Source organism: Rattus rattus, chromosome X (assembly GCF_011064425.1).
Source record: "Rattus rattus isolate New Zealand chromosome X, Rrattus_CSIRO_v1, whole genome shotgun sequence".
NCBI lineage: Eukaryota > Metazoa > Chordata > Mammalia > Rodentia > Muridae > Rattus > Rattus rattus.
In genome coordinates, this window is record NC_046172.1 from 24,851,760 (window position 1) to 24,876,516 (window position 24,757).

General features: G+C 41.8%; 1 protein-coding gene and 2 non-coding genes across 3 annotated transcripts in view; 2 read left to right on the forward strand and 1 right to left on the reverse strand.

Moving 5' to 3' along the window:
- Pir (pirin) overlaps positions 1–24,757 on the forward strand; it is a 104,610-nt gene that overhangs the window by 6,502 nt on the left and 73,351 nt on the right. The window contains exons 2-3 of the mRNA XM_032890256.1: positions 3,901–3,978; positions 13,900–13,992. Coding sequence (XP_032746147.1) covers positions 3,901–3,978; positions 13,900–13,992 — 171 coding nt within the window. The remainder of the gene's footprint in view (positions 1–3,900; positions 3,979–13,899; positions 13,993–24,757) is intronic.
- Positions 234–337, reverse strand: LOC116889452. The gene has a single exon (XR_004386410.1). It is a non-coding gene; the product is annotated as a U6 spliceosomal RNA (small nuclear RNA).
- LOC116889508 lies at positions 19,132–19,261 on the forward strand. Its single transcript, XR_004386454.1, has one exon. It is a non-coding gene; the product is annotated as a small nucleolar RNA SNORA17 (small nucleolar RNA).

Here is a 24,757-nt window from a genome sequence, read left to right on the forward strand (position 1 = left end):
CAAGTGGTAAGTACCAGTACCTTATTAGTCCAGGGCAGTTTGACGTTTGTATGCATAATTTCAGTTGGTCTTGAAACACTGAAGGTAGGCAGAGTCAATTTGAGACTCACTGATATAAAAGATCGGGGAAAAGAGTTAAAAAAGCAGAATTTATTGTGAATGTATTAAGGGTGTGGGCATTATGGAAGACAAATTATATACAGTCAAGTGTGGCTGTGAATTGGGAGAGAGAGGGAGGGGAGGGCAACTTCATGGATTTGCATGTCATCCTTGTACAAAGGCCATGATATTTTCCTCTGTACTGTTCCCATTTTAGTGTGTTCTGCCCAATTGAACACCAGGGGAAAGTCTTTGTTCTCCTACTTCCCTATTCTTCTACAACAGAAATCTGCAAACTAAGCATGCAATCCAAATGGATATACACCTCATATCTATTTTCATGTAGTGTGAAAGATAAGAATGCTTTTTCACATTTTGAGGTTGAAGGGACTGGGGATATAGCTCGGTTGGTAGATTACTTGGAGGATTACTTGCCTAGCATGCACAAAGCCCTGGCTTCAGTCTCCAGCACCATATAAAACTGAGCATGATGGTGAGTGCTTCACTGTAACCCGGACACTTGGGAGCTGTGGGAAGGAGACTCAGAAGTTCAAAGTTATCCTTGGCTATCTAGGGAGGTAAGGCCAGCCTGGGACACGTGAAACCATGCCTCAAAACATCAGCTGAAATATAAAGTCAAAAGAAGACTTTCCTTACAGGTGAAAATTGCATAAATTTAAAATATAATCTTACGAATTCAAATTCCATCATCCATAATAAAATTTTTTATTACAACGTAACCACACTCAGCAGGCATTGTTTATGGCTGCTTTCAGGCTGCAAAAGCACACTGGAGCAGTCTCCATGGAAGATCCACATAACTGGAAAGTGAAAAGAAGACATGGACCCTTTGTCCCTTTTCAGACAGTTTCCTAGGCTCGTTTTTTTTTTTTAAAGAGGCATCACTTTCAGTCTTTTTCCAAGAAAAGACAATGTACTTCCGGGTGTTTAAAGAACATTGCGTATGGTAGCCTGTCCTCTGATCGTACAGCCAAAGCGTTGGGTGACAAGATGACTTGAGCTAGAGCAGGTTTTCCAGGAGATTCTAGGGGTCCGCAGAGCACCTGAGTGTCCCACACATTCTTGGGAGATGAGCGGCGCGCCCCCAAGAGGCTGGGGTGAGCATCACTCTGTGGACAGACGCTCAAAAGGCAGATCCAGAAAGTCCTAGGAAAACTAGATTGCTTCCTGGCTGTGTACACACCCTCACAGCCTCCTGAGGGCAACTCTCCCAGGCCTTGTCTTGAATCCCAATAAAATTAAAGCCCTTAATGATAGGTTTCCCTATTAGAGTGCGCCTTCCCTTTCAGCAGAGAGGCTTTGGCATTTGTGCCTGCTCTGCCTCTGCCCCATTCTAATTAGCAAACAGCAAGAAGCATTTTTATTTATGAGAGACAACCATGTAGTACCTATGAGGAGACAGGCTCATTTCATTCTCTTTTACAACCTTACAGTCTCGGTCCTGTCATTTCACTGGGGACCTGTTGATGCACAGAAAGGCTGAGTCACTCTCCAAAACGGGACAAGTGCTTAGAAAACATTCTTGTTCGTACAGCCAAAGCGTTGGGTGACAAGATGACTTGAGTGAAAGCAGGTTTTCCAGGAGATTCTAGGGGTCCGCAGAGCACCTGAGTGTCCCACACATTCTTGGGAGATGAGCGGCGCGCCCCCAAGAGGCTGGGGTGCGCATCACTCTGTGGACAGACGCTCAAAAGGCAGATCCAGAAGCATAGGGCGGAGTCAGAGAATCCAAACCCAGGGTAAATAAAGGGTGTGTCACCCCGGACCAAGGCCCCTGAGACCTAGAAACTCCCGCCTCCTGGAGGCCCACAACAAAGCGCTGAGTCACGCTGACTGACAGCAGGCGCTTTGCAAACCCGGCGCTGTATCCCTGCCGCTGTGGAGTCTAGGCACCGCCGGTCGTGGCCTCCCTCCTGGGCCTGCGCTACTGCCGAGTGAGTGGCCTGGGATCTCAGCTTCCCCCAAAGCCCCCGCGAGAGTGGTGTGGTGGGGGATGGGGGTGTGGTGGGGTGGGAGGGATGCCTGTACCAGTTTTCAGATGCTGTCTTTCCCAGCCCACTACAGGCTCCCAGGGGAGTTGAGGGAGGGAAATGCTTAAATAACCACCAAGATTTGGTGAATGGAACCATAGCTTGGCTTTTCTCCTGGCAGCACACTGCAATTAGCTAACTGCTTCATCCTTGTTCCTGTGTGTAGGGCCTAAATGTGGGAGTCTGAAAGAAAGCAGAAAAATGAGGTGGAGGGGAAACTCCTTACTAGTTGCTTCTGTGTGGATTTACTGGGCTGTACTCAGAGATTCATTTCTGTGCCCCACGTTTCATGGCTCAATAGATACATGTTGCTTGTCTGCTACAGAGGATCCGTTTTAGGATCTGCCTTCGCAAATTGGAGGGTGCTCCTATGTTGAGTCTTTATAAAGAACAGCGGCTCACTTTCTCATAATACTATTTGCATCCTTGGAGGTAGCAATTAATCAATCCCATTTTATAGATGGAAAAGCTGAGACACAGAGCATCCCAAGTGAAAGCTGCCTGGAACGTAGCAAAACTGAAATATAAACCGAAGGTGTCCAGTTCCAGAATCTGCACGTTGTCAAAGGCATAGGGCATACTGTAACTATACCTCTTGGTTACAGTAAGGAATCTTTGAGGGGTTGGTTAGAGAGAGTTCATGTGCTGATCGGATCTGGGGCTTGGAATTACTTGTCTGCAAATACCTGAAGTTAGAAAGGGGGTTGATTGTATGTGTGGATAGGACTTCGACTTCATATTGGAACGTTTTTGAATAATAAATGTAGTATATGGGTTGTTCTTGAATTATGGTTTCTATTGCCTGGAGTAGTTCATATGTGGTTTGTCTGTGCTTTAGAGGACTTTATTAGGAAGTTTGAAGATTTCTTGCCTAAAAAGTTACCTGCACAGGACCTACATAAGATTAAGCCAGTCAGAATTTCAACACAGATGGGAGAAGGTTCCCATGAAGTACCACCCCTAACTGAGGAACTGTGGCAATTAGAGGCTGCTGGGATAGGGAGCGTCAGTTCTCTTTAAGAAAGTGACCCCAATAGGATGCCCATGCTTCAGTAGATGACTCAACACCCATCTGTATAAGGACAGCACCACTTGGCCTCAGTAGACCACGGAAAATACAAGATTATGTTGGGAGTGGGATGTGGTCCTGGGGGTCTGAAAGAAGTTGGAAGGGGAGCGAAGGGTTGTTATAATAAGAAACCGCATTGAAAACATGCTTAATATCATTAAGAGACGAATTTTTAAAAATGACCACGGACTTTAGAGATAGATGGGTATTTGAATTCAGTGACCCTTGAAGATCTCCATATTCTGGTGATCCTCTTTGCTTCCAGTGTTACCAAAAGAACCCCCACTTCCGTCTTCTAGTGCACCTCATGGGGTGGCCACTGAAGGGTGTGTGCATGGTGTGAGGAGGTCAGGATATGTATACCACTGATGGAAAGCATATAAAATGCTCTTTAGATATTCCTCTTAAGTTCTTCCAAAGAGTTGCTATTGCTAACCTTTGGACAAGATGACTGCAGGGATTCCACTGGATAACTGCTAGTGATGGGGTTCCAGGTACCTTGTAAATACTAATGATCAACTAAAAACACACCATCGCTGTGTTTTTAAAAATCCTTAGTTTATAATCTGTAGATACTTCCTCCATTGTGATTTATTTTGTTGTCTTTCTTCTTTCCCTTCATCCTTTACAGGTCAACACTAGAACTTTTTTCATAAACTTCAAAATGGCGTCCCCTAAAAGGTTACTCTCTCGGTCCTCAGCCGGGAACAGTCAGAGGGGGTTGGAGCACGGGTGCGCAGAAGCATTGGCGGACCTGAGGTAAGCAAGCTGGATGAATGCTTCCTCCTTCGGTTTTTCCTTTCTAGAGGGACTGGTGGAATATTGAAGGGGATTTGGGAAGAGAAGGCCAAGATGGTCACCAGCTTTCCTGTGGTGTTCCAGTGGGAGAAGCATGAAACTCCACAACTGGGGCCCCATGTGGATCAACCCTGCCTAAAGGAAGCTTTTGGTATGCAAAATTAGGTTCTGGGTAGCAGGTGCTGCGCTGGGAGACGTGACTGGTTTTCTGTGCATATCCACGTACTGCCTCGTGCTAAGAAGCATGCTGACTGTCAGCCTCAGCATGCATATCCTCAAATGTGCCCAGTGCGTAGCCTCTCCACCCTTGCTTGCATGCTCATACTTCTAAGTACTGGTAACTGTGGATCTCAGGTTCAGATTCCTAGGAAAGACAACCCAATTGGCTCTGCATGATCTCTGACTAATCACACAGAGTAAAGGATTCATATTTGTGCACTGAGATCCAGCTCTATGAGGCGGGGGGGGGGGAGGAGCATAAAGGAACTCAGAGACTGCCTCCAGATGGTTTTCAACATTAGAGAAGTTTTTATTGGAATACTAGGAAAGACATGAAATTTAGGGGTGGGTCTCAGATGCACAGAAAGGTATGAAATAGTGGTCACAGCTAAAGGCTCTAGCCACAGTGTCATACCACGTGAAATGTTGTGAATAAGAGAAGAAATGCATTGTAGGGACAGATCGCGCTTTGAGAAGTGGGGCTGATTCGTAGCTCTAACACTGCACTCCGGGATTTCCCTACTGCCTCATTGCTCCGCTTTACCTCTCTCATTGCAGATGTTGCTTTGTCTGCTTTGTGACGCAAAGGTGTGACTGAAAAGTGTTCATGGACTTGTATTGTACATCGAGTTTTGTTTGTTTTGCTTCATTTTGCAGTACTGAGGATGGTACGAATGAAGGCCCTGGCACATGCTAGGCAAGTACTCTATCACTGAGCTGCATCCACAGCCCTCTTTTTTTGGAGCGCTTTTTTTATTTCGAGACGATTGTGTCACTAAGTTGCCTAGGCTGGCCTTGTACTTAAAATCCTCCTGCTTCAGCCTCCTGAAGAGCTGGGATTGCCAAGCTCACCTTTGCTCGTAGTGTTTGAAAAGTCATTGCTTTCTTCAGTGAGTGTTGCCTACATTGTTGATGAGTTTGATGTCTTAAATTTTTAAAATGTAAGTAAAAATGTGTGCGTGTGTGTGTGTCTGCGTGCGTGTGTGTGCGTGTTTGTGCGTGTGCGTGTGCGTGGCGTGTGGGTGCGTGTGTGTGTGTGTGTGTGTGTGTGTATTTCTGAGACAGCGTTTCACAATGTAACAGAGCCCTGGCTATCCTGTACTCACTTTGTAGACCAGGTTAGCTCAAATTCTCAGAGATCTGCTTACTTCTGCTTCCAGAGTTCTGGAATTAAAGGAATGGGCCACCACACCCAGCTGTTCTTTTATATTTGTATAGGGATAGGAATGGTCAAAACTAGCTAATTAACATTTGTATTAGTTCATATAATTATTTTAAAAATCTAGTCTTAGCACATTTCAACCATATAATACATCAGCATTTTACAGTTATCGAGTGCTATTGATTTCTTGAACTTATTCTTCCTGTCTGACCAATATGCTTCCGTCATCTCATCAGAGACTCTGGAAGTCGCCATTCTGGTCTGCATTTCTGTTTGTTTAGATTCCATACACACGTGAGGGTGAGCACTGTTTGGCTCTCTGTGCCTGGCTCATTTCACCCAGCTTGATGTTGACAGGCCATTGAGATGGGCAGCAAACACTTCTCCCCCCTCAGCTCCATCAGTCCTCTTTCTTCTGTTTGATGCTCTTGCCATTTCTCGTTCCAACATTAACTCGCTCACAGATAGCTCCTGAAATCTAAAATGCACCATTTGCCAAAGAAAAGACACAAATAAATTTATCTTAATGGCAAAATGCATAGGGCCAGATGAAAGCAGGGGTCCTGCTCTATTAGATGTCATTGTGAACAGAAAAACTAGAAAGAATTCTGAGACCTCACAGACACCTGTTAGGATGCTACTAGATACATCACAAAAAAAAAAAAAAAACCTTTTATTTATACTAGATGACTAAAAGAACAAAACATATGTATTGAGGGTAGCCATGACTTTAGTCTATCTGTCAATTATGTTCTTTCTATATCAATGATTCTCAGCCTTCTTAAAGCTGCGACCCTTCAAACCAGTTCCTCATGTTGTGGTGACTCCAATCATAAAATTATTTTTGTTGCTACTTCAGAACTAATTTTGCTACTCTGACGAATCATAATGTAAATGTTACTGGAGCTAGTTTACTAAAGGTGCTGTGACCCACAGGTTGAGAACCACTGTTCTACATCATCAGGGATTATATAGAAGACACTGTTTTGTGTCCTGAAAGTTTCCACTTAAACCGATGACACAAGAACTTTCTGTGTTATTGCAAATTCTTCATAAACATCATAAATATTTTAAAAAGTTATGTCCCTTTTGACTGTATAAGCCTGCCATTATTCTTGTACTCAGACCAAGTTTTTGACTATTGATGCTAACATGATTCCACTTTGTACAAAAAAGTAGACCCTGACCACTCCATGAGCAGAGGATGAAGGCATTTGTCTACATTGAGAAGGTTATTCTTCAAAGTCTATTGACCAAGGCTTACATCCTGAAGAAATCGAAACTTTGGACAACAAAGCTAGCTTTGCATTGAAGCTGCAGAAGTGTTCTATTTTAGTAGCTGCTACAGTTTTTTTCCCTTTCTTCCTATCATTGCAAATGTGGATGTTGAAGAAGAACTTATAATTAACCTTTCTACAGTTTATATTAAAGAAAAGATAGACTAGGGCTAGCTTACATCTTTCAATCCAGTTATCCATGGACCAGGCTAGACCGTCACAGTTTGAACAACTGAGCAGCATTCTGTTGGGAGGTGGTTCTCCTGCGCTCCCAGGAGGAGAGAAACCATCTCTTATCTGCACTTGGCTTTATGCTGTCCAATTCCACCAGATACTGTTCAGAAGAATGTGATTCTCTTTGGGCTACTTAATTATTTAAGAGAATACTTTGAAACAAAGAAAACTAGATGGATTAGCACAATATTTGTCCTGTTCCATAACCTGTCTCGAAACAGAAACCCACATGTCCTCTTGCTCATTAACATTTCAGTTTGTGTCTCAGAAATACAAGACCAAGAAAGGGTAACAGGATCTATGTGATACAAAAGTAGAAAGGGCGAACTATCTCCCAGGTAGGAAGTGATCAGCAAGAGAGACAATGGAGGCATGGATACATACACAGTATAGTGATATATGAAAATAACACAGTGAAAATCATCACTTTGTATGCCAGCTAACAAATTACTATAAGGATGAGGAGGGAGATGACACAAAAAGAGAGGGTGGTATAATTAATTATACATATGATTATATATCTAATATATTATATAACTACATAATTATAGTCCTCTTATCATATTGGAACATTCAAAGGATTACATGATATTATCAAATAGCTGTTTGTTGAGGCAATAGCAACCACCATGTGTCGTCTGACACGAAGGAGGAAGAGGAAAAAAGTGTAAAGGACAAATATCAACTGTCCATCCTCATTTGAAAAGGAATAGCCCTAAAAGTTCCACCCAAGAATTGCCTTGTGGTAACCATAAAGCCCAGCTGGAAGAGACTAAAGAAGCTAACAAAAGTACCACCCGGACTTGGTGGCGTGTACTCTGCATACTTAGAATTGTTCTGGATTCAATAGAGGGTCATTTTAAAAACGCGCTATCAGTCTTATCTCCAAAGGCCTGTGCTTCTGATAGGCACTTCCAGCACTTCCTGACTTCCCAAACCTTCTGGCTGTTGGAACTGTATTATGGGATTGCTACAAGCCCCAGGGCTGTGGCCACAGGTTTTGTTTGGAGTTCTGAAGATGTTGAAAGAACAGTCTTGGAAGCTGCCAGTTAAAATTGGCAGCTAAAGGTTTTGGAAGTGGTTGACGGAAAAGAAACACGTAGGAAAAGAGATGTGATGGAATTCGGGACATAGCTAAAACATTTCAGAAAATCAGAGTTCTCATAGAAGTCTGTTCTTGGGGATAGGTGATACCTGTGTATTGAATGTGCTGCCCAAGCTATGGTAAATGCTTGCACATTAGTAGGAATGAATTTTCATCCCTGTTGCAAATGGCATTTCAGGGCAACAGTCTAACACAACGGTGTTCTCTTATTTATTGGAGTGTGTCTTACATACATCTCTTGGCTTCTGGCCAGTTGAACAGTCTATCCGTCTAACACTTGACCAGTGACATGGCTTCTGTAGCCTTTTCTTATACAGACTTTCTTATACAGACTTTCTTCTTGTGGATGTGTTCATATGGCAGAGATTGGTGACTGGAAGGAGCCATTGTGCAATGAATGCGCATCATATGGGTTAAGCATATGCGTCCTTTCTCAAATCAAAGTCTGAGATCCTAACCTTCAAGTTAATGGTATTAGTAGACAGGGTCTTCCGGAGGTAGTTATGTCATGAGAATGAAATCTGCATATCTGAGATTAATGTCCTTATAAGGGTGCTCCCTGAGAGTTAGCTGGACCCTGCCCTCATGTAAGGGCACAACTAGAAGGTATTGCCTATGCAGAAAATGGATTTTTACTAGATACGAAAGCTGCCATTGCTGCCTTAATCTGGAACTTCTGAGCTCCCAGCACCATAAGAAATCCATTTGAATCCTTTGAAGGTACTCACTTTCTGATAGTTTGCGATAGCCCCTTGAGTGGACTAAGACAAAACATGGTACCAGTTTCTTCTATTGTTTAGTGTCCAGACTCTTTGTAGGTGGCCCTTTATCAAACAGCTCTTGGCCGCAGTCTTAATAACATGACGTCTTATTCTTTAAATGTGGGCTGCATATTGTCCAAGCCTTTCAAATTTAAGTTTCTTCTGATCAACCATTCTGTTTGTATTACTTCTCTCTTCTTATATTTTGCCACACGTGGTCAAAGGGGACTATGTCACACCTTCAATGCTTTTTGAGAAATAGCTTAGCTAATTTAAATATCTAATTTCATTTACTTGCTAGTTCGGCTCTCCATGAAGTTCACATTCTTTGCCTTGAACTGGGATCACATTTCCTTCAGCTTTAGTTCTTTTGGAGAAATCATGCGTGCTTGTTTCTACCAATATTCTTTCCAGGATTGTTTAGCTAGTGTTTAAGATGTCAGGGGGTGGTTGGGGGTGGAGTACAGGGGTGTGTGGTATTGTCTGTGGCTGTCCTCCATTCCTTTTAACTCTCCAAATTTCACACTCCAGTGACTGTAATGTAGCTTTGCTTTTTTTCCTAGCATGACTCTCAAAAGCTTTCTAACCTTGAACTTATTACTCAGTCCCCCAAAACCATTTCGATATTTTGAGATTTTCATTCCAGAGCAGAAGCAGTGGATAATTGCTGTTCTGTGGGTGATTGATAGAGATAGGGTTTGACTGAAGTAAGGGAATTTTTTTTGTTTTCACAGTGTATTTGAGACCAGTTTACTTGCCCATATGAATCTCCTTTTCACCAAGAAGCAATATAGACTTATATCATCTTCATTAATATTAAGAGACAATATAATGTGAGTTCATATGGCAGCTATGAGAGAAGCTTGGATATTACAGCTAGATATCATGGCTGGAAACCTACACATGGGAAAGCTGGCCTTGAGGAGAAGGTTGACTGTAGGCCATGCCAGGCTGTGCCCACATCGCCTTATTACAACCTAGAGCTGCCCTGCAGGTACCTGCCAGTGGCCCCGGCAGGTACCCAGGCCCTGCAGACAGTGATCACCACCACAGTGGCTTATCAGGCTTACCAGCACCCTGCTCTGAAACACGGTGACAACGTGCAGGAGGTTAGCAGCCTTGCCAGCTGCACCTACGCTTCTGAAAACCTCCCAATGCCCATCTATCTGCAAGCCTTAGACCCTCAAGAGGGAGCCATCCAGGCAGCCTCCCCTTCAGGGAGAACCCCTGGGATAGTCCCTGGAGATTGCCAGGCAGCCAGACCTACTCTGGCTTTCCCTCAAGAAACAGATTCCCTCCAGGACAGCTGGAGCAGATGTGTGGGATGTGTGTCTGTCTGGGGTGGGCTCTGTGATGGCTTACTTGGATAGGACAGGGCAACCCTTTAACCTCGACAATGAGGACTTTTAGGAGGGTCCCAGGATACACACACCATGACAATGAAGTACATGCTAGATAACCCATGCCAAGGGGCAATGACTTGCTTGGGTGGTTCATACACACACAGGACTGGAGTTGAGTGTAAAGGCACCGTGGGGAGTTATAAGCTGGGAATGATAGGTGCTGGAAGTTGGCACAGCACTTTGAAACCTGCCACACCGCATAGGCTAGTGTAGCAATGCGAGCATCCCAGATGAACAAATAAAGGAGCGGGAGGGACTTGCAATGCCCTGGCCTGCCCTTCCTTAGCTCGCCTGCTAAGGATGCTATTTCCATTCTTAACCTTTGCCTTTTAGACTTTTAGGGAATTTCACACAGCCATGAATAGCATCAAGAGGCTATGTAAGCAGCATCAGTATGGAAGCCTAGAGAGAAACATATGAAACGTATGAAATGTAGCAAGTGTTTTATTGCCCTGCAGGCTTTTCCATTCATTCATCAACTGAAAATTCTGTAAGCCAAGAGGAACCCTACATAACTTGGGGTGCTATGACATTTGTGAACTGAAGCTCCCCCCTGAGGGGGGAAGCCTCCTCTGTGTTAAAGATTCCACAATGTGGACTGACTGGCAAGAATTTCTGTGATGTTGAGAGCTGGAATGTTGCAGGTCTGAGGCCAGATCTGAGACTTTAACCCTTTAATAGCCATGTCTCACCTATTAAGTGATTAAGTGGATCCCTTTGGGATGCACAAACAAACCCCAAGTTTCTACTTTCCCCAAAGGCTAAAAATGTCATCAAGTAGCATCTTAGGCTACTATATGGAAAAAGAATATATATATATATATATATATATATATATTTAGATATATAATCCTGTCTTCCTGGTTTTACCACTAATGAATTTTTCACATACCTTGATTTATGAGTTCCTTTGTTCTATTACTATAAAAACGTTATGAACTTGCTCCCTCCATGTTTGAACACGTTTTCAAATCTATGTTCCCTACTCCGTGATCAGCTAATGTTCAGCTCCATAATAAAATCTCTCGTTTCCTTTGGGAAAAAAAAAAAAAAGAGAGAGACAGCAAAGAAAATGACATCGAATTAGCACAGTTCATAGATACATGATAGCAAAAAAAAGTCAAAACTCATTGCTTAACTTCACTAGAAATGGAAGGGCAGCTCCTTAACCCTATGAAGGGAGTTTACAGAAAAATAAAAAGCTCTGATTAACAATGTGCTAGGCAATAAACCCTTATGACAGCAGCCAGTTGTAGAAAATCGGGGACATGACAGCGATGCCTCTTACCATTGTTCCTACTTGGAGAGGTGCTAGCTTGCAAAACAAGGGCAAGAAGCAAAAAGAGGGTAAGTTAGAGCTGGTGGATTAGCTTGGTGGCAGAGAGCTTGTGTAGTGTTCGTGAGGCTTCCATCTATCCACGCCCCCCGCATTGGGAAAAAAGAAATAGGAAGTACAAGGCTGAGAAAAAGCTGAGCTATTTACTTGTGGGTGTTGGTTGGACTGTTGCTCTCACATATTTGTTCCCTTCCCGCAATAGGATTATGCAATAGGGTATGTTCCCATCCATCTTTAGGTGTGTTAGCCGTGAGTCCCAGGGTAAGTGTCCTCCTCCTTTGGCTAGACCATGTATGTGCTGTTTTAACATGAACTCCAGAAAGAGCAGATGCAGAGGCCGACTGAACTCAGCAGAACCTAGAAAATTACAACTTGTGGTTTTTAAGTCAAGCAAAAGCTATTTTTATGAACCGTCGGGGAAAGCTTATTGATAGATACACTGGTGCCATGACCGTCTTAGGAAATAAAACTCAAAAGAACCGCCAGGGGAATTACTAAAATTAATAAGTGCTGGGCAGTGTTCAAAAGTCATATACCTATTCATATTTATAATTCACAGTAGCAAACTGTTCAAAATGTAATTTTAAATGCAGTTTATGATACCATTTGAAAATGTTACCCAGAAAAATTAAAACATACACAAAACCTTTATAAAGGAAATTATAATTCCTTATTGAAGGACATTTAAAGACTTAAATAGAGATAACGTGTTCATAAATAAAAATAGATCAATATTATTTAAATTCCTTTCTAAAATTGATGCATAGATTCAACGAATTTCAGTAAAACTTTCAACATCTTTAATCACAGATATTGATAAGAATTCTAGACAAATGGACAAGAATGGAAGACAGCCTTGAATACATTGACGATAGCATAGAACAGCTGTTTCTACCTGTTGACTGAACTTGAGATTAAGTTTCAGTAGACTTTGCATAAGCATTAATATTTATATGATAACATTTATAGTAGACACCTCAAACTCAACAAGATGTAAACCAAACTCATAATTATGTTAAAGCTGCTGCTTTTTAAAGATTCCTTGATTTGTTGAGTGGACTTAGCATCTTTCTAGGCACCATAACAAAACTTGGGAGTTATTTAGTATTCTTCCCACGTGTCTCATAGTATCTACCTGTCACTCAGTGATTCTCTGTCATTGCTGCTATTGCCTTACTTCTGGCCCTCGCTTCTACACAGAGGATTGCATAGTTATCATTTTCTTCAGAATGACTTCTCTAAATCTAATTATCTCAACTCCCAATTACAACCCATCGCCTTCAGGATAAGATCCAAAATCCTTTAAGATTTGAACTCTAATTAGTTATGGTGGTGTATACCTTTCATCCCAACACTTAGAATGTGAAGGCAGGAGTATTGAGAGCTTGAGGCCAGCCTGGGACACAAAATGACAACTTATTTTAAAACCCAAAAACTTTAACCTCTATCTTTCGCCCATCTCTCACAATATTTTTTTGTGTACTATAAAGCTATACTATTTATTTTAAATGAAGTATAGTTCAATTTAAGTATTTACTTTTTATTTGACTTGTATCATTGCAGACAAATGTCTGCAATCTATTTGATCTAAATGCAGAAATCGATTTGAACCATTAATAAAGAGCAAGAATTGACATATATGTGCACATACATCAGTAACTTCTTGTTGATAGAAGAAACTAAGGGCTTATGTAAGCCCTTAAATGAAATTATTTATTTGAGTTATAATAATAATAAAATTACTTATTTGTTAAAATAAAGCCCTTCATAAAATTGTGAGGAAAATCTGTTTCTGTGCAAGAATATTCAGGAACTGTTAGTTTTATGTGCTCGCAGAATTCCGATGAGTGATGGACAGAGACTTTGTCAGGCATGAAAATCTCTCTCATCCCCTCTTTCTGCAACATTGCTCTTCTCTCCTTTCGACTTGGTTAGCTCCAACGTGACCTCAAGACTCAACTCAAGAGCCACTTCCCTGGTTGTAAATTTTAGAAGTAAAAATCAAAACTTTAAAGACTTCCCTGATGTCACCTGTTCTCATTTATGTGAAGTTGTTCTCCTTGAAAACACTCACAATCACAGCTTAGTTCTTGATTTTATAAACACTTGCCTCATGATGTTAAGAATATGTTATAGATTGATCATGACCCACTTAACTGTATTGTAGACAGCCACGAAATGTTTGTTCACTCTTTACTCTCCTCCTACAATGTCAGTTCTAATGTAATTAATGAATTGTTCTGTGCAAGTATAGTTTCTTGCTGAATATAATTTGCATTTTAGAAGGTTGCTTACTGGCTGCACAATCTTCAATGAGTTTTGTTAGCTGTGTCTATGAATGTAGCCCCTGTAGAATGTCTAATATGCCAAATTTTATTATTCCAGTTGAAAATGCTGGATCCATTTTTGCTGTTTGATGAATTTAAAGGAGGAAGGCCGGGAGGATTTCCTGATCACCCACACCGAGGATTTGAAACAGTAAGTAGAGAGATTTGAATGCAAAAGTGTGTCTTTGAAAATTTGATTTTTACTTCTAATAGAAAATACAATCAGAAGCAATGAATATAGGCAAACATTAATTTAGAAGTTTCTTGCCATAGGCTACTATATAATTGCTATAGTGGTTTTATATGAAATATACTCAAATTTAAATATTGACTATTTTAAATATTATGTAATTTGTGTCCTGCTGACATTTCTATCTCAGCAGTTCATAAAAAGCAAGAATCGGCTTCTTAAAATTATACAATTCACTGCCCTGGCAATGGGCAAAGAGACACCTTGGTGGTGGTGTTCTCATGTCAGTCAGGCCCAGAGCAGATGGCAATCCTCTGTTCATCCTAGCTTGATGCCTGGCTTGGTGGACAAAGTTGTTTTATGCTTAACACATATACAAACAAAACAAATCAAATTAAATTCAGACAGCATAGCACAGGAGAAAGAAGGCAGAGACCCAAGTTCCACCATGCCACAGAGGGACATCTGCAGACCTTCCCTCTCCGCCATGGCACAAGGGCAGAGGCATAGATACACAACACCACACAGTGCAACATGGGAAAAGGAAGACAGACAGAGCTGTGGACGGCCATGCTACCCACAGACCTGCCTTTAGGCTCAGGCGCAGGTGGGGTATAGACCCATTTGCTGGAGGATGTCACCCAGAGGCTCACTAACCTCCTGCCCAGCTTGCGGTGGATGCCACCACCATGTGCAATTATGTGGTAGACTGATGGGAGAAAAAGAAAAGGGGGACAGTTTGAGCATGATGAAGAGCTAGAACTAGAGACTCGAGGGTGGCGAGTAGTCTGCTGTGAGTGGCCAGCCCTGCCACTTGGGTCATAGGGAGGTCCCATTCTGAGCTGCTGCTGAGGGCAAGTCTAGGTTCATTGCTACACAGTGATAGGAATCAGTGTTAGTGTCCATGACTCATTTTTGCCACTAAAGAATATGGAGACATCCCTGGTCAGGGCAGCCACAAGGGATTGCACGGATATCCAGAGACTGTGCAGAACTGGCCCTACTCCTCACTGGCTACAGCATTCTGGAGAGCTGGTCCCATCTCTTACTGGCAGTACTCCAGAGAGCTGGCCCTGGCTTTGCCCAGACCGCACAGCAGAGCTGGCCCTCGTGGTACTTGCGTAGTAGAGCTGACCATACCATTAATTTTACATATGGTGGCACTGGTGTCACCTCTCCACCCCCAGCAATTGGGAAAGCTGCCCACAGTGTCATGATTGTGGAAGAGCTAGCTTTGTCCCTTACCAGCTGCAGCACCCAGGAGAGCAGGCCCTGCAGCTCGCCTGGGCAGCACAGTTGGGCTGGTACTGGTTAAGGGGGGCATGGATGGGCTAGGACCCTGAGGGCATGAAAGCCAGAGAGCCATCCCTGCCTCTTCACTGGCTGCAGAACCCAGGAGAGCAGACCCTGCACTTCACATGGGCAACACTGTGGAGCTGGTCCTGTTGGTGCAGTCATGGCTGAGCCAACCCCAAAGGTATAAGAGCAGAAGAGGTAACCCTGCCTCCTATTAATGGAGGCATTGGGTGGCTTAGCTGGAGCAGTGCTGGAGAGCTAGCTCTGGTGGTGTGGATAAGAGAGCTAGTAGACTGACCAGCTCAGCTACTGCCCAAGCCCAGATCCATGGCTCTGGGTTGACCCACCCCTATATTATCTGTGAATGGTTGGGACAAGTGAAATGGTCAGTCCTGCTGATCTAAAGCTACAAGATCTCCATGACACAAGGCAACAACAAGATAGGAGGAGGCCTGTGAGGATCCAATATTGATGGTGTCACAGAATCCAGAGATGTTGAACCAGACCAGTGACTCATTGCAGTGAACAATTGCAAGTGAAGATATGTGGACAGAGGGGTACACTTGCAGGACACACTGTGACATAGTACTGCTTCCATAATGAGATGTTTTCTATGCTTTGTATATGTGTGTGCGTGTGTACGTGCGTGAGTGTGTGTGTGTGTATGTGTGTGTGTGTGTGTGTGTGTTTGTGTGTGTGTGTTTTGAAGGGGGAGATTGCAAGGGAAAAAGACAGCTATGAGGAGGATAGGGAGATAAGTGGGACTGGGTGGCATGATATGAACCAAAGAATCAATAAAAGTTTTAAAAATTATGTACAATTAAAATAATTTGTTAAAGTGAGAAGAAACAAGATATGATTAAATGCTTTTTTAAAGAAAATTTGATTTTTCAGAATGTTTTTCACAGAAATGTTTAATTTCATGTAGCATAATATTATAAATACCAACACAGAAATGTTTAACTTCATGTAACATAATATTATAAACTCCAACACAGAATCTAAGAACTCAATGAGTATTATATTAAGTTCTAAGGAGATAAGGGAGATAAGCGAGACTGGGGTGCATGGTATGAACCAAAGAATCAATAAAAGTTTTAGAACAGAGTTAGAGACTCAGTATATTTGTACGTCCACTTGGTGAATTAGTAAATATTTACCCAGGGCTTATACATGCAAGGGTTGATGGAAGCTGATCTTGCAGATGCTGGGGTGTGCTGAGTGTTCTGGAGTGTTGCTAGAAGACAGAACAAGGCTTGAGCCTTGCTCACTTCCATATGTGTTCTAGTTAAGGAAGTAAAAACAGACAGGGAAAGATTGGATCACTGTATTTAACCATGGAAAGGTTTAGCCAAGAGGCTTCCAGAAACAAGATGAGGCTAGTTAGATCGTGTTCCTTCGTGTATCCATTTGCCTTCCAGTCCTCCTTCTGCTAACACTTTGGCTGCACCGTGTCTGTGTCTGTCTTACTTCACACCAATGATGAGAGCCACACTTTGACCTTCGTTATACCCGTATTCGATTCCAGAACCCTGGCTGTCAGTTTCCAAAACAATCCCAAGAGGATGACACCTTTCTTCTTCATTCGGTCCCATTGACATTATATGTCTTCTAGTTTAACATACGTGTATACCTCGATGGTGGTCTTGAGCAATCATCTTTCCTTAGAGTCGAGAATTGCCCAACTTAACCTGCTGAAGAGGATTATAAATTGTTTCATCTTAGATTATCCCATTCTTCTCTGGCTCTTGTTGAAGGCGATGGCTATAATAAATAATGACTGCTGAACTTGTGTTTCCACTAGGTAACGTGCGCTGGTGGCGGCACGGCTTTGTAAATCCTATGGTATCAGCTTGAAAGAACTTGGTGCACAAGTTAGCCAGAGACTACTGGTGTTTGGCCCATTTCTCTTGATTAAGAATTTTCCCTTCAATTATAGCTGCAATTAAGTTTTATCCTTATTATTTGTAGATTTTTGTATTTATAAGTTCTCCTGCTTGGAAAACTCACCGCTAACTGCCAAATCCACACTTGGAGAGCTTCGATGACGTTTCAGGCTGTTAGAGCTGCCCGGCTCATCTCTTGCCAGCCTAGGTGTAATAAGATGATGACCTTCTTGTTTTGGCTCTCATAATGTAGGCTGGTGTCCTTATAACAATCCTAATGCCATGTTTCTTATACTGTCCAGTTTTTTTATGTCTGTCTCCTGTTCAAAATGATTTCTGAGCATCACACAGCAGTCTATCCCTTCACAGAAGTCTGCTAATGTGCCTTGTTACAAAGAAAATATGTGCACTCAGTAAAGAGTATGATTTAGTACTGTGGGTTGAGAGTTCATTAACATTAGTGGGTAATATATATGGTATATGGGGTCTTTAATCGGAACGCACATATAACAGAGGCAGACATAGATGGGCTGACAAAACTATTGTTGCCAGAGACTTTGAAGAAACCCAATCTTAGATCGCCATTAGGAGCCAATAATTTAGGACTTGCTAATTAAAGGATTGTGATAGTTTTATAGAACATTACTAATTCAGATCCTGAGGAATGGCTATGTCAGTTTTCTCCCCAGAGAATAGGTAAGCCAGGATTTAACTTTCTCTTAATGTAAACCTTTACAGCCTGAAATTTGGGAGTGGAAAGATGATGGTAGGTCTGACTTATGTGTGTGTGTGTGTGTGTGTGTGTGTGTGTGTGTAATAATCGCACAACTATCTTATTAAAACAAGCTGTATTGTGGGTGGGAGGGGGAGCATCCTCATAGAAGCAGGGAGAGGAGGCACGGGAGAGGGGGAACTGGGGAAGGGGATAACGTTTGAATATAAATGCATAAAATATCCAATAAAAATACAAAAAACAGAAGCTGTATTTAGGCAGCTGGTCACTTCTCCCAAGGTCAGGATTTCAGAGAGAGCAGCACTGGATGTGAGGGAAACGAGGCTTTTGTAGAACTCAGGGGTGGAGGGTTTCCAAGTGGTGAGGTTATAGGAGCAGAAGGGACCAAATAAATAGTCAAAACAAGGTCGTCACAAGAGGAAGTCATAATAAGGTTATCATGGGGGGGTCATAGAACCTTCAGCGGTGCAAGATGGTTATAAATAGCTTTTTGGAAATGAAGACATGATCATCATTTCTGGAACAGGCAGTACAGAGCCTTTTGTAGTTAAGGTTACAGGTGAGGCATAGCTTAATCTTAGAGAAACAGTGGTTGAATCATAATCAGGAATGAACCTAATTTATCTTTACTCTAAGAAAGCTTTTAAGCTTCAGATGGGGGCAGGCTGGTTTTTCAATGACTCAGAAGTTAAGAGTACTTTAGAGGGTGCAGAAGTCCTAGGTTCAGGTCCCAGCACCTACATTCCTCATAAGTATCTGAAACTCCAGTTCCAGGGGTGATCTCTTTTGCCCACAGTGCAGTTATATAACACACAACACATTCATACATATAAAATAAAAATAAAACAACTTCGAAAACGATTGATGAAAAATTGATCCTTTAATTTAAAGCCAAGTCTACCTTAGGCTCTTAATTATTTTCTCTCTGAGCTCAATCTAAATCCCAAAGGCTTGTCATGTTGGAAAATTCTGACTAGTATACAAAATTAAAAAAGAAAAGAAATAAAATGACTTGGAAATAAGAACATGATTGGGATGCTTGTTATGTTATACCACCACCCAGAAGTAGCAATTGTTATTGTTTGACTTTTTCTAGTATCATGCTATCTTTTAAAATATATATAACATTATACTGTTAGAAATTTTCAATTATACTTCAAGAAGCTAATTAATAATGGCTTTATTCCTGTCCTGAGAGTCATTGTAGATTTGGCTGCTGTGTCACATGTGCATCAGTAGGTGGCAGAGAGGAGAGATTATGTCTACACTCAGTGTTCTGACCTACGGACATCTGAGTGATTAGTAATCTAACAGTCCTTTAAAAAGATGAGCCCGAGACCACCACCTGTATGGCTCTAGGCAGACCAATGAGTCATTGCAACGAACATCTGCAAGAAGTGTGGACAAAGGGTATACAGTGGGACCTACTGTGACATACTACAGCTTCCACAACAAGCTTTGCTTTCTGTTGGGGGGAGGTTGCAAGGGTGGAGGGCAGGTATAAGAGAAAGGGAGGATGAGTGGGATTAGGGTACGTGATATGAAATTCAAAAAGAACCAAAACAAAATTTAAAAATATATCTTAAAATTTATTTATCTATTTATTTGTTTATTTATTTATTTATTGTGTGTGTGTGTGTGTGTGTGTGTGTGTGTGTGTGTGTGTGTGTGTCACCCTTGTTTGCCATGGCACCTGTGTGGAGGTCAGAGAACAACTTTCCAGAATTGGCTGTCTCCCTTCACCATGTGGATTCTACCCACGGAACTTAGGTCAGGTTGTCCAGCCATGCTGTAGCACCAATCAGCATTACCATGGTGATATAAGAAGGTACCCATTTCCTCTCAGCATAAGCACTACAATACATTTACTTGACATTTAAATGCTTGCTATTTTAACAGATAAAACCACTTCACTGTAATTTAGTTTACACTTTCTTAGCAATTTAAAAGAAAACATATTTTCTTTTAAAAAGTTGGTTTTGATTTGAATATATTTGTTTATTGTAGACACATATCTTTGGCCTTTCCCCCTTGTATTGTCCTTCTCAATAATGTGTGAACTAAAGCTATTTATTTTTCAATTTAAAATAAACCTTGAAACTTGTTGGTATCAGCTGTTTTATAGAAGTTCTTTGTGCATTAAGGAAACCAAATCCTTTTTAATGATTTGAGCTTGTAACAGTGACAAGAAGGGTGATGTTTACTTTACATGCCTCCAAATGTAAGCCTTTTGGGGTGTAACATAGATTCTCAGTATAGAACAAAGAGAGGTTTTGACCATCAGTGCAATTGCCTATGCAAGATGGGATAAGTTCCTATATCCAGGTGACTTTCTTATGCCCAAGTAGCATTCACACAATGGATGTACCACCAGAATCAGTGGTACTTAACATAATGCTATTCTGGAGTTCAGCATTATGTTTTAAATGAAAATGATGTGCTAATACATGAATATAAAATATAATGAATATCTTTTGAACATGAGCTCACCTGAGAATACCATCCTATAAAATTCCGATAGCCTCATGTGGGATCCATGACCCAGTAATGTTATCTCCTGGAATGTTCAGACTCCAACTCTGAACATTCTCCTGGCTCTGAAATTGTACCTTAAGGACACCACCACAATCTGAGCGACATATGCAATGAAATGTAAAAAATGCTGGTGCAGATGACCATCCACACCAGAACGACTAAGATTCTATGAGGCACAAAAAAGTAAAAAAAAAACCTAATATTTCATCAGTCTAAAAACTCTGAGGTTTATGTAGATCTCTATTTTGTTGTTGTTTGAAGGTTTGCCTGGCTGTTTTTCTTTAAGCAACCCAAAAGAAACCGCATTGTACCATTAAAAAAAAAGAGCAGAAGTATGACCAGCTGAGAAGAAGGAAGGGGATTAGCAAGACAGGGGAGAGGATGAGAGACTGAATCAAAGACATTTTGAGAGTGGTCAAGATCTATTAAATACATGTGAAAGTTGTCATAATGAAACCCTTTATCGTGTAGAATTAATATACACTAATAAAATATTTTTAAAACTTGCCTTGAAAAGCCAAGGAAAGGTATATCCTGCAGAAAGAGGCACAGCTAGTGGTTACAACACAATTTCCTGCCTGGAATCCAAATTTCTGGGAGTTTCAAAAAGGCCCAAGTGGTAGGCAGTAGAAAAAGATGAAGCAGTTACCCCATTTCTGGTCCAGATTGACATTAAATTTGCCTAGGGCAATTATAATTATCAGAAACAGTGAGTAGTATGAAGATCAGGCAAGTCTTTCCAAAGCTTAATTTAAAAGAAGAGGGACTGATAGTTTATGCCCTCTTGATGTGCTTTTCAACTACCCCATGGAGAAATGGGTTTTGCACATTTCAAAATTACCTTTAAATGATAAAATCAATACTTTCCATGGTTTTTGGCTGGAAATCTTATGTTTCTGGGTACTCCTCAGTCCTGGGCAAATTGAGATAGTTGGTCACTTTGGTTTAAAGTATTTTATAGGTGCTGAGGAGATGCGCTGCATCTAAGATTTTTGGAGCCAGAATCAAAAAAAAAAAAAAAACCTGTTAGGAGTAAACCACCAGATGTGCTTCACAAGGATACATTAGGATGCTGTCCGTGTCGTTCTTAGTTAAATGGAAAACTATAGCTTAAAGTTTCATGACAAGTCTCAGCAAGTTCCTTGGTTTTTGTTAGAACAAAACCACCCTGTTTCCAAGGGTGTGCCCATCAGAAAAAAACGCTCATAATTCCTGGTTACTAGCCAGCAGCATTTGCAGGCGATGTCTGAACAATATCCTGGAGAGGAAGGGAAAGGCCCTAGTGATTCACACTTAACAAACTTACTCCTGACTTCAGACCTCCTGTCTCCACACAGCTTGTTTCTTAACAGCGAACCATTTTCTGACATAAGCCATTTCAAGATGGCAGTGTCTCGGTTGGAAAGAAAAACTGGACTAAATTCAACACAAAATTCGACAAGGGAAAGAAAATATTCTGAGCCAGGCAAATCCCAGAACTTGGGGGAGGGGGAGAGGAGGAGGAGGAGGAGGAGGAGGAGGAGGAGAGGAGATAGTAAAAGGATATTCAAAGCCATCCCTAAGCATCAGTAGGAAGTTAGAGACATTCCTGACCTATGAGACCCTCTCAAAAGGCCAATAAAAATATTTTGGGAAAACTGGGAAATAACTTCCTCAATATCACAGAGACTGTCCATTGTTCAATGATTGTTTTATGGTGCTTTTAACAGGTAGATATCAGCTTTATTCCTATGGATATGAGGAGGCGCAAGTGTCTGTAAGAACTATGATGATTTAGTGGAGCCTAGGAGCTTTGAAGCTATTAATAACAATTGCAGATATTGAAAAGGAGGAAGGAAAATTATATAGAGATAGAGATAAAGCAGTAGTCAAAGAAAACACTAAAGTGGCATATATACCTTTGCTAAGTGATTTAAATGGAGGGGGCAGTGGCTCAGATTTGTCTTGAAGTTGCCATACAGATTTTAACATATGTTGACTTGGTGTTCCTTGTGGTGAAGCTAAAGGATTATAGAACGTTAGCAAAATCAATTCCCACTCTAAGATACCCCTTGGTACTAACATATTAAGAATATCAAAGTACTGTACTGAAACCAGATGTGCTGACAGAGAATAGGCACGCATCAGAACAGATCAGACTCTTGCATAGACCTAGATCATGTCTGGCTGCACATGTAAGAAACTGGTAACCTTACTTCGGAAGAATGTGACTCAGTGACTTGGTTCTCCTCTCTCAACATAAAATGGGGCTAGTTTGTGTCCTATTCTAGTTAATCAGATAAGCTACTAATATCTGGCAGTGTGCAACGAGGAGGGTAACCCAGGAGCAGCAGGTTTCTTTAAGAACTGTGTTATATGTGGCCCATGCATATACAACCATCCAATTAGACAAGATGGATGAAGCAAAGAAGTGCAGGCCGATAGGAGCCGGATGTAGATCTCTCCCGAGAGACACAGCCAGAATACAGCAAACACAGAGGCGTATGCCAGCAGCAAACCACTGATTTGAGAATAGGACCCCCGTTGAAGGAATCAGAGAAAGAACTGGAAGAGCTTGAAGGGGCTCGAGACCCCATATGTACAACAATGCCAAGCAACCAGAGCTTCCAGGGACTAAGCCACTACCTAAAGACTATACATGGACTGACCCTGGACTCTGACCTCATAGGTAGCAATGAATATCCTAGTAAGGGCACCAGTGGAAGGGGAAGCCCTGGGTCCTGCTAAGACTGAACCCCCCAGTGAACTAGACTGTTGGGGGGAGGCGGCAATGGGGGAGGTGGGGAGGGGAATAAAGGGGGAGGGGGAGGGGTTTGTTTGCCTGGAACCGGGAAAGGGAATAACACTTCGAAATGTATATAAGAAATACTCAAGTTAATAAAAAAAAAAAAAAACAAAAACAAAAAAAACTGTGTTATATGGGTACTATCATAGGGCCCCACCAATAGAAAAGATGGTCAAAGTAAAAGCCTGACTTAGTGCACACATGAGTTTAGATGTGGGGGTGGAGGTCTTTGGCTCTACACAGAATGTAGGAAATGGCTAAGGAGGAGTGAGAGAAGTCCATTGGAAGAAGCTTTACAGTCCAAGTGAGGAAAAACCTCTCACTGCTATCAGAAATGTGTGAAAAGTTTCAATTAAACCTTGGCTTTTCAGGGTGTCCTCATCAGCAAGACAATGATGAGAACAAGACATAGAAACTGGACATGGCAGGGACCCCAACGCAACAGTTTTAGAAATGTTTTTGGTTCTCTGGCCAGAAACACTAGGACGAACCCCAACTTTCCCATCTCCCCAATGAGTACCCCTGTCCAGAGGCTATAGCTATATTTGTGGGTGGATGTGTGGGTGGGGACTAGAACTCCAGGCCAGACACTGATCCCCTCTGGTGGCCGCTTTGGAACAGAATCTCCAGATTTTCATGGTGAAAATGACATATATGTACCCCGATTTCCGTCCATCTCCTAAATGACTTTAGAGTTACCACTTCAGAGAGGGCAATGTTGGGGTATGAGCAGTAAAAAAAAAAAAATAGAGAAAAATATGTTGCCAAGAAAATAGAACCTTTTCCCTGAGCGGAGACCTAATTAGCCAGGTCCCAGCTGGGCAGGGGTCAGTGTGTTGGCTACAGACGGACTTCTCTGAAATGCAGCACTGCCCGTAGGGAGGCTAGTGCATCTCCAGCCATGTTAGAGAGGTGGAAGAATTATCTGTTTAATGAGACACTGTCCTTGTTCCTCCCAGCGTTTCCGATCCTAGCCGTGTCTTTTACAGAACAAGCTAGCTATATTGCTTCGTAAGTTTGCCCCCTTTTCTGAATTACTCAGGAAAATGTACCTTCCCTTTGCTTCATTGTATTTCTTTTCTAAGCATGAACTCCCTAACACTTTAGACTCCCTTATTCTTTCTCTAAAACCCTCCTCATCACCATATGGCTGCCTACTGTTGCACCTCTATGCTGTCTTAAGTCAAGGGGCATGGCTTTTTATTTTATTTTATTTTATTTTACTTTTTCTCCTCTTCTCTATTCTTCTCCTTGGGGCAGCTGCCATGATTTATAGCTTGCTTGCCCTGGGGTATCTTTCTTGTAGGCTATAATAAAGTTGTCCTCAAGCTGCAAAATTCAAACCAAACCAACCAACCAAAACCTTGACTATTCAGGAGAGCCTTAAGAATAAAATTGATTCTGTAGACAGTGGAGGTAAAGGTAGAGAGAGGGTAATAGAAACAGTGAGTACTCCAAGCAGATTTAGGAGCTATATAAGCAAGGGTGGAT